General features: G+C 40.3%; 1 protein-coding gene across 5 annotated transcripts in view; it reads right to left on the minus strand.

Moving 5' to 3' along the window:
• The window catches only part of ZNF81 (zinc finger protein 81), a 115,397-nt gene that overhangs the window by 77,693 nt on the left and 22,562 nt on the right, over positions 1-15,142 (minus strand). For 2 of the 5 annotated variants that reach the window (XR_009401273.1, XM_059385085.1), the window contains exon 1: positions 220-386. The exons of the other annotated variants lie outside the window; for them this stretch is intronic. Coding sequence is in view for 1 of the 2 variants with exons in the window: in XM_059385085.1 (XP_059241068.1) it covers positions 220-312 (93 nt within the window). In the remaining variant the exon portion in view is untranslated. Of the gene's footprint in view, positions 1-219; positions 387-15,142 lie in introns of those variants that run through there. 5 annotated transcript variants of the gene reach the window in all.

The raw sequence follows: 15,142 nt of genomic DNA on the forward strand, positions 1-15,142 counted from the left end.
GGTGGCTCAGTGGGTTAAGCCTCTACCTTCGGCTCAGGTCATGATCCCAGGGGCCTGGGATCGAGTCCCGCATAGGGCTCTCTGCTCAGCAGGGAGCCTGCTTCTCCTCATCTCTCTCTCTGTCTCTCTGCCTATTTGTGATCTCTTTCTCTGTCAAATAAATAAATAAAATCTTTAAAAAAATTAAAAAAGGGAAAGAAAGAAGAGAAATACCCCTACCTGTTTGTGTTCTTCCTCAAGAAGTGACTTGACACACAAAAATTCATTCTTCCCAGAGAACTTGGATAAGGCTGGCTGTCCACTCTTTCTCATGACTCCCAGAAGATTCTCAAATGACTCCCTGGTTTACCCATGACAAGGCCAAATGCAGATCTTTCCCCTCTTGCCTGAACCTGTGGACAAGGTCAGCACAGACCCGCCAGCACAGACCCTTCAACTCCCTGTTCTTTGTCTCATAAATGATTAACTAAGATGAGAAATCTGTCCCTCTTAAACTAGGCAGACATGATAAACATTTCTTTTTCAGCTAACTGATTTGACTTTCCCTGCTTGAAAACAACGCCACCCATAAACCTCCCCACTATAACTTGTGCACCCCTCCCTGTGAAAGTAAAAGACAAAACCACTGTGCCCAGACACCCCAATGTTCAGATCTTAAGTATTCTCTCAATTCCAATAGCCTGAATAAAATCAATTTTCTTGCTCGTTCAGTTTTTGCCTTGGACAGTTTGGTGCCATGACTTGAAGAGGACTGGAAACCTATCTCTGGAACCTCATCTTCCCCAGCCAGGTAGTGAGACCACGGCGAGCACACTGTGTTCCTTCCCTGACTGGTGATCCATGGGTCCTATGATGAGTTCAACTCCTGATCCCTGTGCCCTGGCACCACCCGTGATTGTACATTAAGGATGTGATTTTCATTCTTCTTTTGGCTTTATCTTGTTGCTGGATTTTGTTTAACCTTGGTACTCGTTGGAAACTCTCAATCCAGTTCTCTATCCCTTCATAAAAAGCCTGTAAATTATATGCCTCATCACTATGGCAACAATTCACTACCTCCAAAAATAGGCTAATTTGTAACTAAGGACAACTAAGAACTCCAAAGTCCCCCTTGGGGCATTTGAGATCTCCCTTAACGTGTTCATTTTTGAAGCACTCTCAAATCTTGGGGCTCTAAGATCTTCCTTCACCAATGGTAAGCTTATATTGTTTGGCACAAAGAGGCTGAAAAATGAGAAATTATCTCCAATATACCCCAAACTAGACAGTCCCATAGGGACTATCTCTCACTACCAATATACCCCTCCTGCTACTCCTTTACCCCCAACCAACCCTCACAACCTTTGCCTCACCAGCACCCTCATGGGTGCCACCCCAGCTCTTTCCCCTAGTCACTATTCCTCCTTATTCTGTAGATTCCTTTTATCTCCACTTCAGCCCCTACTCCCCCTCTTCTACCCTCTGTGGCTCCATTAAACTCTCTAGCTCCCAAATATCCACCCTAACCTAAATTGCTACCTTCTCCAACTGTGCTGGAAGGTCAACAACCTGAGTGCCTAGCTGAACAAGGTCTGCTCTTGTTCAGATCTACATGCTATTGTTAAAGACTTCCCAGACCTCTGTAAGAACAGAGAAGAATTTAGTAATCAATTCAGACCAGTCTGTGAGGGATAGTCTCCTGGGTTCCCTGATTATATCAACTAATGAAACTGCTAGTGGGCCCCAAAGATGGACCTTCAAAAAATCAGAATACCTCCGAGGCTAATATGCAAGTTAAAACCACAGGAGAGAGCAAACACTCTACAGATTCAATGCAATCCTTATCAAAATAACAACAGCATTTTCCACGAAACTAGAACAAATAATCCTAAAATTCATACAGAATCACAAAAGACCCTGAATGGCCAAAGCAATCTTGAGAAAGAAGAACAACACTGGAGATGATCACAATCCTACATTTCAAGATTTACTACAAAGTTGTAGAATTCAAAACAGTATAGCATTAGCACAAAAACAGACACACAGATCAATGGAACAGAATAGAGATCCCAGAAATAAACCCACAATTATAGGTCAATTAATTTCTAGCAAAGGAAGCAAGAATATACAGTGGAAAAAAGACTGTCTCTTCAAAAAATGCTGCTGGGAAAAATGGACAGCTACATGGAGAAAAATGAAACTGGATTACTTTCTAACAGCATTCACAAAAATAAACTCAAAATGGATTAAAGACCTAAATGTAAGACCTGAAACCATAAAAATCCGAGGAGAGAACATAGTCAGTAATTTCTCTAACATCAGCTGTAGCAACATTTTTCTAGATAGGGCTTGTCTCTTCAGGCAGGGGAGACAAAAACAAAAACTCCTAGGACTACACCAAAATAAAAGGTTTTGCAGGGCAAAGGAAACCATTAACAAAACAAAAAGATAACCTACTATATGGGAGAAGGTATTTGCAAATGATATATCCAATAAGGGGTTAATATTCAGAATACATAAAAATCATATACAACTCAACACCAAAAAAACAAACAGCCCAATTAAAAAATGGAACCTGAATAGGAGACATACAGATGCCAACAGACACATGTAAAGATACTCAGAATCACTAATCATTGGAGAAATGCAAATCAAAATCACACTGAGATATCACCTTATACCTGCCAGAACGTTTAGAATCAAAAGACCAGAAATAACAGCTGTTGGCCAGGATATGGAGAAAAACAAACCCTCATGCACTCTTGGTGGGAATCCAAGCTGGTGCAGTCACTGTGGAAAACCATATGCAGGCTTCTCAAAAAATTAAAAACAGAAATACCATAAAGATCCAATAATTCCACTCCTGGGTATTTACCCCAAGAAAACAAAAACACTAATTTGAAAAGATATATGCACCCCTATGTTTATTGCAGCATTATTTATAATACTCAAGATACAAAAGCAACCTAAATGTCCGTTGATAAACAAATGGATAAGGAAGTTTATATATATATATATATATATATATATATATATATATATACACACACACATACACACACACACACACACACACACACTGGATTATGCATCTATAAAAATGGATGAGATTATGTCATTTGCAACAACATGGTAGACACAGAGGGTATTATGCTAAGCGAAATAAGTCCAACACAGAAAGACAAATACTAGATGCTTTCACTCATATGTGGAATCTAGAAAAAAATTAATAAGCAAACAAAAGGCAGAATTGGACCTATAAATAAAAGAGAACCAACCAATGGTTGCCAGAGGGGAGGGGAGTGAGAGGATGGGCAAAATGGGTGAAGGGGGGGGCAGATACAGGTTTCCAGTTATGGAATGAATCGTTTAGGGGAATAAAAGGCACAGCATATGGAATACAGTTAATGGAATTATAATAGTGTTACCTGGTGCCAGATGGTGACTACACTGGTGGTGAACACAGCATTGTGTATAGAGAAGCTGAATCACCATGTTGGAGAGAGACTTTTAGAATCCATTCCCACTCTCTTCCCTCAAAAATGCATTAGTCAAAGATATAAGACTGCAGACAACAAAGAGATGAACTGATCTCTCACTAGAGACACAGATTAGAAAATATCTGAAAAGATGACTCCGGTCTTGCTTTCAACAATCAACCCACGGCCACCTTGGTCACTAACTCTTCATGGTCCACAACCAGAAATTACAGACATTATCCAAAAACATAATGTAAACTGGTAAACCACTCTTCTCTCTGAACTACACTAGATCAACACCTTAAGGACTCCACAAGTCAACACACCGTGAACCCATGACTTTTCAACTTAAATAGTTAGAAGGACACAAGTCAGGGCAATCTGTTCCCCACAAAACCTCCCCAGATAGGGACACTTGCAAAGACCATCATTAAAGAAAAGGAAAGGGGCATGATACTTGGGATTTCTTGCCCTTAAAATAGAAAAGGGAGGGGTGCCTGGGTGGCTCAGTGGGTTAAGCCTCTGCCTTCGGCTCAGGTCATGTTCTCAGGTTCCTGGGATCGAGCCCTGCATCAGGCTCTCTGCTTGGTGGGGAGCCTGCTTCCCCCCCACCACCTGCCTCTCTGCCTACTTGTGATCTCTCTCTCTCTGTCAAATAAATAAATAAAATATTTTTAAAAAATACAAAAGGGAACAAGAGTCTCCAAATCCCTCTTCCCAGTGGCTTTCCTCAAAGGGACCTTCCCACTGGTGCCCACAACTGACTCAGTGTATGAGGGGAAATAATCATCCCCAAGCCAGGACATTCTACCACCTTCTACTACCAACACCTTTTCTCCTATCGCACTCCCTCAGAATATAAATACCATACCCACGGTGAAACTGGGTAATGTGCAATGCAACTTCCTTCCATCTAAACCTCCTTCTGTCTTACCAGGTTCTCTTAGTACCCAGCACAGGGCTCCGTCTACCTCCACTACCTCAGGAAGCCCCCTAGGGAAAAAAAAAGCTCTTTTACATGAACCAGGGACCTATAAACCCTCTATTTGTGTCCGTATGTGTGTTTACATGTCTGTGAGTAAGTAATATTTTCCTATCTCTAAGGAAAAATGAATAGTCCTAAACCCCTGCCCCAAATTAGATAACTTGGAACTTCTAATACTTTCAATGTGCTCAGAACAAAGTATTCTTACAGAAACTGACTCAAATATTTAAGAATTCAAGTACAAGCAACTGAGGTAAATTTTTGACAAATGAGACCAGTTCAACACTGTTGGTTTAAGTTTACAAAAATGTAAATCCGTACTTAACCAAATTGAACCATCATTCTGACAAACTTTACTTCAAAAGTAATTGTGTTTTGTAGTGTGTTAGTTTGAATATAGTTTCCAGTATGTTTAGGTAACTAATAACCCTGGACTTATGTTAAATTATGCCTATGTCATTTAAAGGTAAGACAGAGGGCGCCTGGGTGGCTCAGTGGGTTAAAGCCTCTGCCTTTGTCTCAGGTCATGATCTCAGGGTCCTGGGATCGAGTCCTGCATCGGGCTCTCTGCTCAGCAGGGAGCATGTTTCCTTCTCTCTCTCTGCCTGCCTCCTGCCTACTTGTGATCTCTCTCTCTCTCTGTCAAATAAATAAATAAATTCTTTTAAAAAATAAAGGTAAGACAGAAAACTGAAGCATTAAGCATAATTTTAAGTTTACATACCTTTTGCATCTTATTTTTATAAAGTACAGGGAGGCTACATATATTGATTCTGTTAATGAACATGTTCAGTTTTGCCAGTGTGATAAGTTGTACTACAAAGGCTATTAATGGCTATGAAAAACTGTGAGATGTATAGTCATAAGACCTGCTAGTCAGCTATAAAATGCTGATGCGGGGCAAACAATTCAGTTATTTACAGCTCTTAGTTTTCTCTGTGAAAAAGAAGTTATTGTAGTTAAAAAGATGTAATCAGTAGGGGTATCTGGCTGGCTCAGTTGGTGGAGCATGCAACTCTTGATCTTGGGGTTGTGAGTTTGAGACCCATATTGGTTGTAGAGATTACTTAATAATAAAATCTTAAGATGGCAATCACTTCATTTCCAAGGAGTTTAGTAGCCCTCCTACTACTATAATCATCAGTGAACCTTCCTTGAGTTTGAGCAAGGCAGTACATTAAGCAGGAGACAAAGGCTTATTTTAACAAAAAATCAAAGCACACCCAGTTAAAGGTCCAAACACTCCCCACTGCAAGCAAGGAAGAACTCTGCAGAGGACTGACCTGTGGGGAAGATCAGCCAAAACACAGCAGCAGAGTACACACAGCATACACCAGAAACACTTTCTGAAGCACCAGGCCCTGGACGGTGTATGACGCCTTCTTAATATATCATTACTCTCAGAAACAGGAAACATAACAAGCTTTCATAACATGCAAAAGGCAGAAACCTAGACATAATGACAAGATGGAGGAATTCTCCCCAAAAGAAAGATCAAGAAGAAATCACAGCCAGGGATTTACTCAAAACAGATATATGCAATATGTCTGAACAAGAATTTAGAAGAACAGTCATAATAATACTAGCTGGGTTTGAAAAAAGCATAGAAGACACCAGAGAAACCCTTGCTACAGAGATAAAAGACCTAAAAACTAGTCAGGCCAAAATAAAATATACTATAATTGAGATATAAAACCACCTGGATGTAATCACAACAGGGATGGAAGAAGAAGACAAGAGAATAGGTGATATAGAAGATAAAATTATGGAAAATAATGAAGTTGAAAAGAAAAATATAACACAGATATAGACTTAGGGAACTCAGCAATTCCACAAAGGGCAATAATATCCATATCATAGGCATCCCAATAGAAGAACAGAGGGAAAAGGGGGCAGAAGGTTTATTTGAACAAATTATAGCTGAGAACTTCCCTAATCTGGGGAAGGAAACAGGCATTCAAGTCCAAGAGACATAGAGAACTCCCCTCAAAATCAACAAAAACAGGACAACACCAAGACATAGCAAATGAAACTTGCAAAACACAAAGATAAAGAGAGAATTCTGAAAGCAACTAGGAACATTCAGTAACCTACAAGGGTATACATTTAAGGTTAGCAGCAGAGCTATCCACAGAAACATGGCAGGCCAGAGAAGAGCAACATGATGTACTCAACGTGATAAATGGGAAAAATATGCAACCAAGAATACTTTATCCAGCAAGGCTGTCATTTAGAATAGAAAGAGAGATAGTTTCTAAGACAAGCAAAAACTAGAGGAGTTTGTGAACACTAAACCAGTTCTGCAAGAAATATGAAAGGGGATCCTTTGAGTGGGAAAGAGACAACAAAGCAACAAAGACTAGAAAGGACAGAGACAACCTATAGGAACAGTGACTTTACACATAATACAATGGCACAAAATTCATATCTATCAATAATTACTTTGAATGAAAATGGACTAAATGCTCCAATCAAAAGACACAGGGTATCAGAATGGATAAAAAAAAACAAGACACACATTTTAGCAGTCCATCGCCTTAACCACTCGGCCACCTCGTCCCAAGACACACATTTTAGACCCAAAGACACCTCCAGATTAAAAGTGAGCAACTGGAGAACCATTTATCATGCTAATGAACATCAAAAAAGCTGGAGTAGCCATACTTACATCAGACAAACCAGATTTTAAACCAAAGACTGTAATAAGAGAAGGAGGAGGACACTAATTCATAATAAAGGGGTCTATCTCATCAAGAAGACCTAACAATTATAAATAAATATTTATGCTTCCAACTTGGGAGCAGCCAAATATATAAACAATTAACAAACTTAAAGAAACTCATTGATAATAATACAATAATAGTAAGGGACTTTAACAGCCCACTCACAGTAATACAGATCATCTAAGCAGATCAACAACAAAATAATGGCTTTGAATGATACACTGGACCATAGGGACTTAACAGAGATACTCAAAACATTTCAGTCTAAAGCAGGAGAATACACATTCTTTTTGAGTGCACATGGAACATTCTCCAGAACAGATCATATACTGGGTCATAAATCAGGCCTCAACAAGTACAAAGAGACTGAGATCGTACCACACATATTTTCAGACCACAACGTTGTGAAACTTGAAGTCAACCATGAGAAAAAATGTGGAAAGACCACAAATACAGGAAGGTTAAAGAACATCATAACTAGAGAATGAGTGGGTTAGCTAGGAAATTAAAGAAGAAATGAAAAAGACTTGGAAGCAAATGAAAATGAAAACACAACAGTCCAAAACCTTTGGGACACATCAAAGGCAGTCCTAAGAGGTAAGTATATACCAAAACAGCCATTCCTCAGGAAACAAGAAAAGTCTAAAGTACACAACTTCACCTTATACCTAAAGGAGCTGGAAAAAGAACAGTAAATAAAATTTAAAACCAGGAGAAGGGAAATAATAAAGATAAGAGCAAAAACAAATGATAATGAAACAAGAAAATCCAGTAGAACAGATTAATGAAACTAAGAGTTGGTTCTTCAAACAAATTAATAAAATTGATAAATCCTGAGCCAGACTTATCAAAAAGAAAAGATAATAGATTCAGATAAATAAAATCCTGAAAAAAATGAGGAGCAATCACAACCAATACCACCAAAATACAAACAATTTTGAGAATACTATGAAAGATTATATGCCCAAAAAAACTGGACAATCTGGAAGAAATGGATAGTTTCCTAGAAATTTACAAACTACAAAAACTGAAACAGGAAGAAATAAAAAATTTGAACAGATACACAACCAGCAAAGAAATAGAATCAATAATCAAAAACCTCCCAACCAACAAAAGTCCTGGGTGAGATGGCTTCCCAGAGGAATTCCACCAGACATTTAAAGAAGAGTTAATACCTAGTCTTCTCAAACTGTTCCAATAAATAGAAATGGAAGGAAAACTTCTAAACTCATTCTATGAGGCCAGTATTACCTTGATCCCAAAATCACACAAAGATCTCACTAAAAGGGAGAACTACAGGTCAATATCCCTGATAAACACAGATGCAAAAATTCTCAACAAAATACTAGTAAATTGAATCCAATAGTACATTAAAAGAATCATTCACCATGGTCAAGTGGGATTTATTCCTGGGCTGCAGGGGTGGGTCAATATCCACAAACCAATCAACATGATATACTGCATTAATAAAAGAAGTGGTAAGATTCATATGATTCTCTCAATAGATGCAGAAAGAGCATTTGATAAAATACAGCACCCTTTCTTGATTTAAAAAAAAAAAGTACGGGTAGAAAGAACATACCTCAACATCACAAAGACCATATATGAAAGACCCACAGCTAATATCATCCTCAATGGGTAAAAACTAAGAGCTTCTCCCCTAAAGTCAGGAACACAACAGGGATGTCTACTCTCCCCACTGCTGTTCAACATAATACTAGAAATCCTAGACTCAGCAATCACACAACAAAAGGAAATAAAAGGTGTCCAAATTGGCAAGGAAGTGTCAAACATTCACTCTTCACAGATGACATGATACTCTATGCAGAAAACATGAAAGACCCCACCAAAAAAATTACTAGAACTGAAAAATGAATCAGCAAAGTTGCAGGAAATAAAATCAATGTACAGAAATCTGTTGTATTTCTGTACACCCATAATGAAGCAGCAGAAAGAGAAATCAAAGAATCAATCCCACTTACAATTGCACCCAAAACCATAAGATATCTAGGAATAAAACTAACCAAAGAGGTAAAAGACCTGTACTATGAAAATTATTTTATGAAATAAATTAAAGGTCACACACACAAAAAAATGGTAAAACATACCATGCTCATGGATTGGAAGAACAAATATTGTTAAAATGTCTATACCACCCAAAGAAATCTACACATTCAGTGCAATTCCTATCAAAATACCAATACCATTTTTCACAGAGCTAGAACAAACAACCCTAAAGTTTGTATGGAAACCACAAAAGGCCCCAAATAGCCAAAGCAGTCCTGAAAAAGAAAAGCAAAACTGGAGGCATCACAATTCCAGACTTCAAACTCTATTACAAAGCTGTAGTGATCAAGAAAGTATGGTACTGGCACAAAACCAGAAACACAGACCAATGGAACAGAATAGAGAGCCCAGAAATTGATCCACACTATATGGTCACCTAATCTTCAACAATGCAGGAAAGCAGAGCCAATGGAAAAAAGATAGTCTCTTCAACAAACAGTGTTGGGAAAACTGGACAGCAACATGCAGAAGAATTAAACTGGACCCTTTCTTACACCATCCACAAAAATAAATTTGAAATGGATGAAAGACCTAAATGTGAGACCTGAAACCACAAAAATCCTAAAGGAAAGACAGGCAGCAACCTCTTTGACCTTGGCTGCAGCAACTTCTTACTAGACACATCTCTGGAGCCAAGGGAAACAAAAGCAAAAATGAACAACTGGGACATACTTAAGAGAAAAACTTCTGCACAGTGACGGAAACAGTAAAAAAAACAAAAACAAAAACAAAACACAAAAAACAACAAAACAAAAAACCCAAACCAAAAACTAAAAGGCAACCTACAGAATGGGAGAAGACATTTGCAAATGACATATCTGATAAAGGGCTAGTATCCAAAATCTATAAAGAACTTATGAAACTCTACACCCCCAAAATAAATAATCAAGTTAAGAAATGGGCAGAAGACTTGAGGAGACATTTTTCCAAAGAAGACATCCAGATGGCAAACAGACACATGAGAAGATGTTCAACATCACTCACCATCAGGGAAATACAAATCGAAACCACAGTGAGATACCACCTCATACCTGTCAGAATGGCCAAAATTAATAACATAGGAAATGACAGATGTTGGTGAGGATGTGGAGAAAGGATGTGCATTGTTGGTGGGAAGGCAAGCTGGTATAGCCACTCTGGAAAACAGTACGGAGGTTCCTCAAAAAGTTAAAAATAGAACTACCCTAAGACCCAACAATTGTACTACTGGGTATTTATCCACAGGATACAAAAATACTGATTCAAAGGGGCACATTCACCCCAGTGTTTAGAGCAGCATTATCAGTAATAGCCAATTATGGAAAGAGCCCAAATGCCCACTGACAGATGAATGGCCAAAGTAGATGTGGTATATATTTACAATGGAATATTACTAAGCCATATAAAACATATATCTGAGCACTGTTCATCCCTGATAACACTATTTTCTCCCCTACCACTTTCCAATCGGCCTTATGGACTTTGCTTGGTTCTACCCAAAGCCTCTTCCCTCCTGAGGGACCATGGCCAACGTTAACCACAACCATTTATTCATAAGGGTTCCCACAATGCCAACACTATCTGTAACCCCTATGGATACTACTTTTTATGTGGCTGTCAGCCTACCTCTGCCTTCCTCTCACCAATCTTTCCTGGGTTTGCAATCCTTGGCTGTGACCTTCGAATGTTGAAAACCACCCCTCTGCTGACCACGTGACCCTTTGGAGACTTGTACAATCACTCCAAAATGAGGGAACTACAGGGTGCTCTTGAACTTCCCTGGCAAATGAGCAATTCCCTCTTTTAGGCACCGCCTCTTCCTGAGGGCCATTTCGCCCACCAAGAGAATTCTCCAACTAGAATTCTTAAACTAGAATTCTCTTGTTCAAAATCTCTCCTTCACCCTTGCAGAAGTAATAAATGATACCACTTCTATCTTAGGAGCACAGTAAATACATTTAACCTCAATGGCCCAAGTCACAATGGACGCTCGTGTAACTCTTGACTTCCTTCCTAGCTGGGGAGGCATCTGTGCCAGAGCCAACAACACATCTTGTTGCACTTGGACAGACACCGCAGGCCAAATAGGACAGGTCATCACTAAATTCAAGAAAGTGACTTGCATTACTAAGGTTGATATGAATGGCTTATGAAACACATTCTCCTGGCCAGAATACGGGATCCTGGCTGTGAGGTATATTGCAAGGATCATCAGTCCTGTTTCTCATCTTCTGCCTTGTGGTTGGGGACGCATCCTTCCCATAGTCTTGGATGCTACTATTCAGCCAGTCTTGACAAATGATTCAACAACATATAATCCAGCAGACCTGAAAACAGCTTCACCTTCAACAGACTTTGCATACAGAGGCGAAAACTGAGCTGACAGTTTTACATGCAGAGACCAAATGTGGACTGACAATTGTACAGACCAGGGCATTCCCATACTGCCTTGTTTCCAGACATAATTGTTCAAGGAACCTTGACCAAGAGGGGGCCTGACAATGGAGAATACCACTTGAGGCCTGCACAGAGTGATAGCTAAGAAACCACCTCACCCTTGTTTGCTCTTGGAAATGATTTATGGCAAAGAACACCTTTCCCCATATACTTTAGATAAGACTTGCTGTCCTCTTGTTCTCATGCCCCCTAGGACTCTTGGATTTACCTGTGATGAGGACAAACACAGACCTTTCCCTTTTGTTGAACCTGCTGAAAGGCCAAACACAGACCCTCTGACTTCCCCATTCTTGTCTCATGAATGATTAACTGACCTTGGCCGTCTGTCCCACATAAAGCAGCTAGACACAAAGATAAATATTTTCCTTTAAGCTGAGACTTCCCCGGACTGCAGAAACAATCACACACCTGCCAATCACCCTACTATAACTCTTCTGCTCCTCCCTATCAGTGTAGAAGACAAAACCACCCTACTGAGACAATCTGGTCTTCAGATCTGGGGTGCTCTCCTCACTGCAACAGCCTGAACATAATCCCCTTCCTTTCTAGTTCACTTTTGTCTAAAGTTAAATTTAAAGACTATCAGCTGGCTGACAGGTGACATTGGAGGCAATCCCAACCTGTGTCCCCTGCCCCCTAGGGAACCTATTTAGAGGGCACCACTCATTGTAAACACCACTTTCATCTGGGTGGGGGGACACCCTGAAATTGTACTTTATGTGTGGAAGCCAGACATTAACTTGCCTTCTCTCCTCTCCAAATCATAGTAATTGACATCTTAGGAGTGGTCATAAGTGACCTCCAAGTGTTTAAGGTAGAGACTGGGGGTTGAGGTAGACCTTAAACAACTCTGGAGATCTCTCCAGAAGGAAGCTACCTTTGGTTTGCTACGAGGAGCTTTCTAGAAGGATAAACGGCTTGTAAATTGATGTGCACCCTGAGGGCACTTAGTCCTATAATGGGGATCATCCGATTAGAAAAGGTGGTAAGAAATGTGGCCCTGACTTTAGCCGAGGTGATCAATCATCCCACCTTGGCCTCGGAAGGCATTCAGTCAGCCTCAGCTTACTTGTCCAGGGTTGATACAGAGGATGAGATCGTCCCATGGGGCCCAGGCAGAATCTGTGCAATTGCTAATATGGGCCACTGCCCCTTCATACCTCGGGCCAGGCGGAAAGGTCAGTATAGCAACCTAAATTGAAAAGTCCCTGGCTTTGGACCGCAAACCTTAATGACTTCCAGGATCTGTATAGCTGCTTGAGTCTGGGATCCTGGAGGTCCTGCTTGAGCAAAATACTGCAGCATGGCCTCATTCTGCCACTTGGGAGTCCTGGATAACAGCTTTAATCAAATGCTGCAGGAGACAGACAACAGATTAGGCCCCCGCCTCTGGCCAACAGAGTAGTGTACCCATGAGACGATCTGCAGAAGCAAGACCATACAGAAATGACACTGGATACTGCAGATGTGCAATGGCTAGCCAGTGGATACTGCTGGGAGGCAATCCTCCACAGGACTCTCTCACTTCTGTGTGTCTAGTGAGCACAGGCACGGGCTGCCCTCTGTTCCGGACTATCTTTTCGAGGATGTTCGCAAGGCTAACAGCCTTGGAACACACTGGTGCCATCCCCCAGGGCAGAGGACAGGTCTGCTTACTACTCATCAAAGATTCAGGTAATCCAAGGAACCTGCGGTGTGTGCAGATGCCACGTGGGCATCTTCGGGTCACCTTGAAGGAAACTGGCACACAGGCTAAGACAACGGCTAGTATTGCCATGGGCCTGAAGTCCTCTTTCTCTGACCTAGGTGGCTCAAGTCTTCTGCCAGCACCCAGACCACTGTGGCGGGCTCACCGGTTAGCTTGGAAGTAGGAAAAAATCTCAGACCCTTCCCAGTCCTTTTTTTTTTAAGATTTTATTTATTTATTGGACAGGGAGAGACATAGCAAGAGAAAGAACACAAACAGGGGGAGTGGGAAGGGGCGGAAGCAGGCTTCCCACTGAGCAGGGAGCCCTAGGCAGGACTTGATCTCAGGATCCTGGGATCATGACTTGAGCCAAAGGCAAACACTTAACTCACGGAGCCACCCAGCTGCCCCCCTACTCCCGGTTCTTGACAGAGAAACAGGAACAAAATATAATGCCATGGATGGAGCTAGAGAGTATAATGCTAAGTGAAATAAGTCAGAGAAATATAAATACCCTATGATTTCACATATATGTGGAATATAAGAAACAGACAAATGGGGGCATCTGGGTGGCTCAATCGGTTAAGCATCTGCCTTCAGCTCAGGTTGTGATCCCAGGGTCCTGGGATTGAGCCCCACATTGGGCTCCCTGCTCAGCAGAGAGTCTGCTTCTCCCTCTCCCTCTGCCTTCCACTTGTGCTTGCTCTCTCTCTCTCTATGCTCTCTCTCTCTCAAATAAATAAATAAATAAAAACATTTTAAAAAGAAAGAAACAAGACAAATGAGCAAAGGGTAAAAAAGGAAAGACAAATTAAAAAAAAAAACAGACTCTTAATCACAGAGAACAATCTGATGGTTACCGAGGGGCGGTGGGTGGGGGATGGGTGAAATGGGATGGGGATTGAGGAGGGCCCTTGTGATGCGCGCTGGGTGATGTATGGAACTGCTGAGTCACTATATCATACACCTGGAACTAGTATTACATTGTAGTTTAACTAACTGGAATTAAAATAAAAACTCTGGAAAAATGCCATGTGTGAACTTCATTTGGATTCTGATTTGAAGGAACTTCGAAAAGACATTTGCTTGAGCTGCCTTAAAAATTTGTGTAATGTGCTGGCAGACCTCAATAAAAAAGTGAAAAACAAACAAACAAACAAACAAGATACACAAATGAAGTCTTTAATAGTTCCTGCCCAGATAGCAGGGGACTAAGAATTACGCCTAGTAAACAAAGTGAAGTGGAAATGAATCACGACTTTAAAATATAATCGAGAAAAAATGACAAAAATATGGAAGAGAGGAAATTCAATATATGTATCATTTGTGTCCGTAGATTGACCCAAACAAATTGAACAGACAAGCTCTCAGAGTTCAAGGAAAGCTTACAACAAATAATTCTTGAAAGAGCAGTATACACATCTTGTCACTACTCATATCGGACAGTTGACAGACACTGTTCCAACAATTGCAATATTAATCATCTTTTATAAGATTAATGCTATAAAGGTAACCATGGAAAGAACCAAAAAAGAATTCAACCCTTTCAAATTACTAGAAGGAACCCAAAACAAAGCAAAATAGACCATATAGTGAAAGATATTTTTTAAAAGCAGCATGAAAACTAGAAGGCATAATATAAAACATGCCTTTTCAAGCGCTGTATAGGAAAAATGCAAAAAGACAATGGTAAAAAGAATGAGCAAAGGTGTATCAGGAAAAGCCAGCAGAAAGGCAGCAAGGTCTCCAGTAGAATTCTGGGACCAAAAAAAAAAAAAAAAAAAAA

The sequence above is a fragment of the Mustela nigripes genome, chromosome X (genome assembly GCF_022355385.1).
Source record: "Mustela nigripes isolate SB6536 chromosome X, MUSNIG.SB6536, whole genome shotgun sequence".
Taxonomy (NCBI): Eukaryota; Metazoa; Chordata; class Mammalia; order Carnivora; family Mustelidae; genus Mustela; species Mustela nigripes.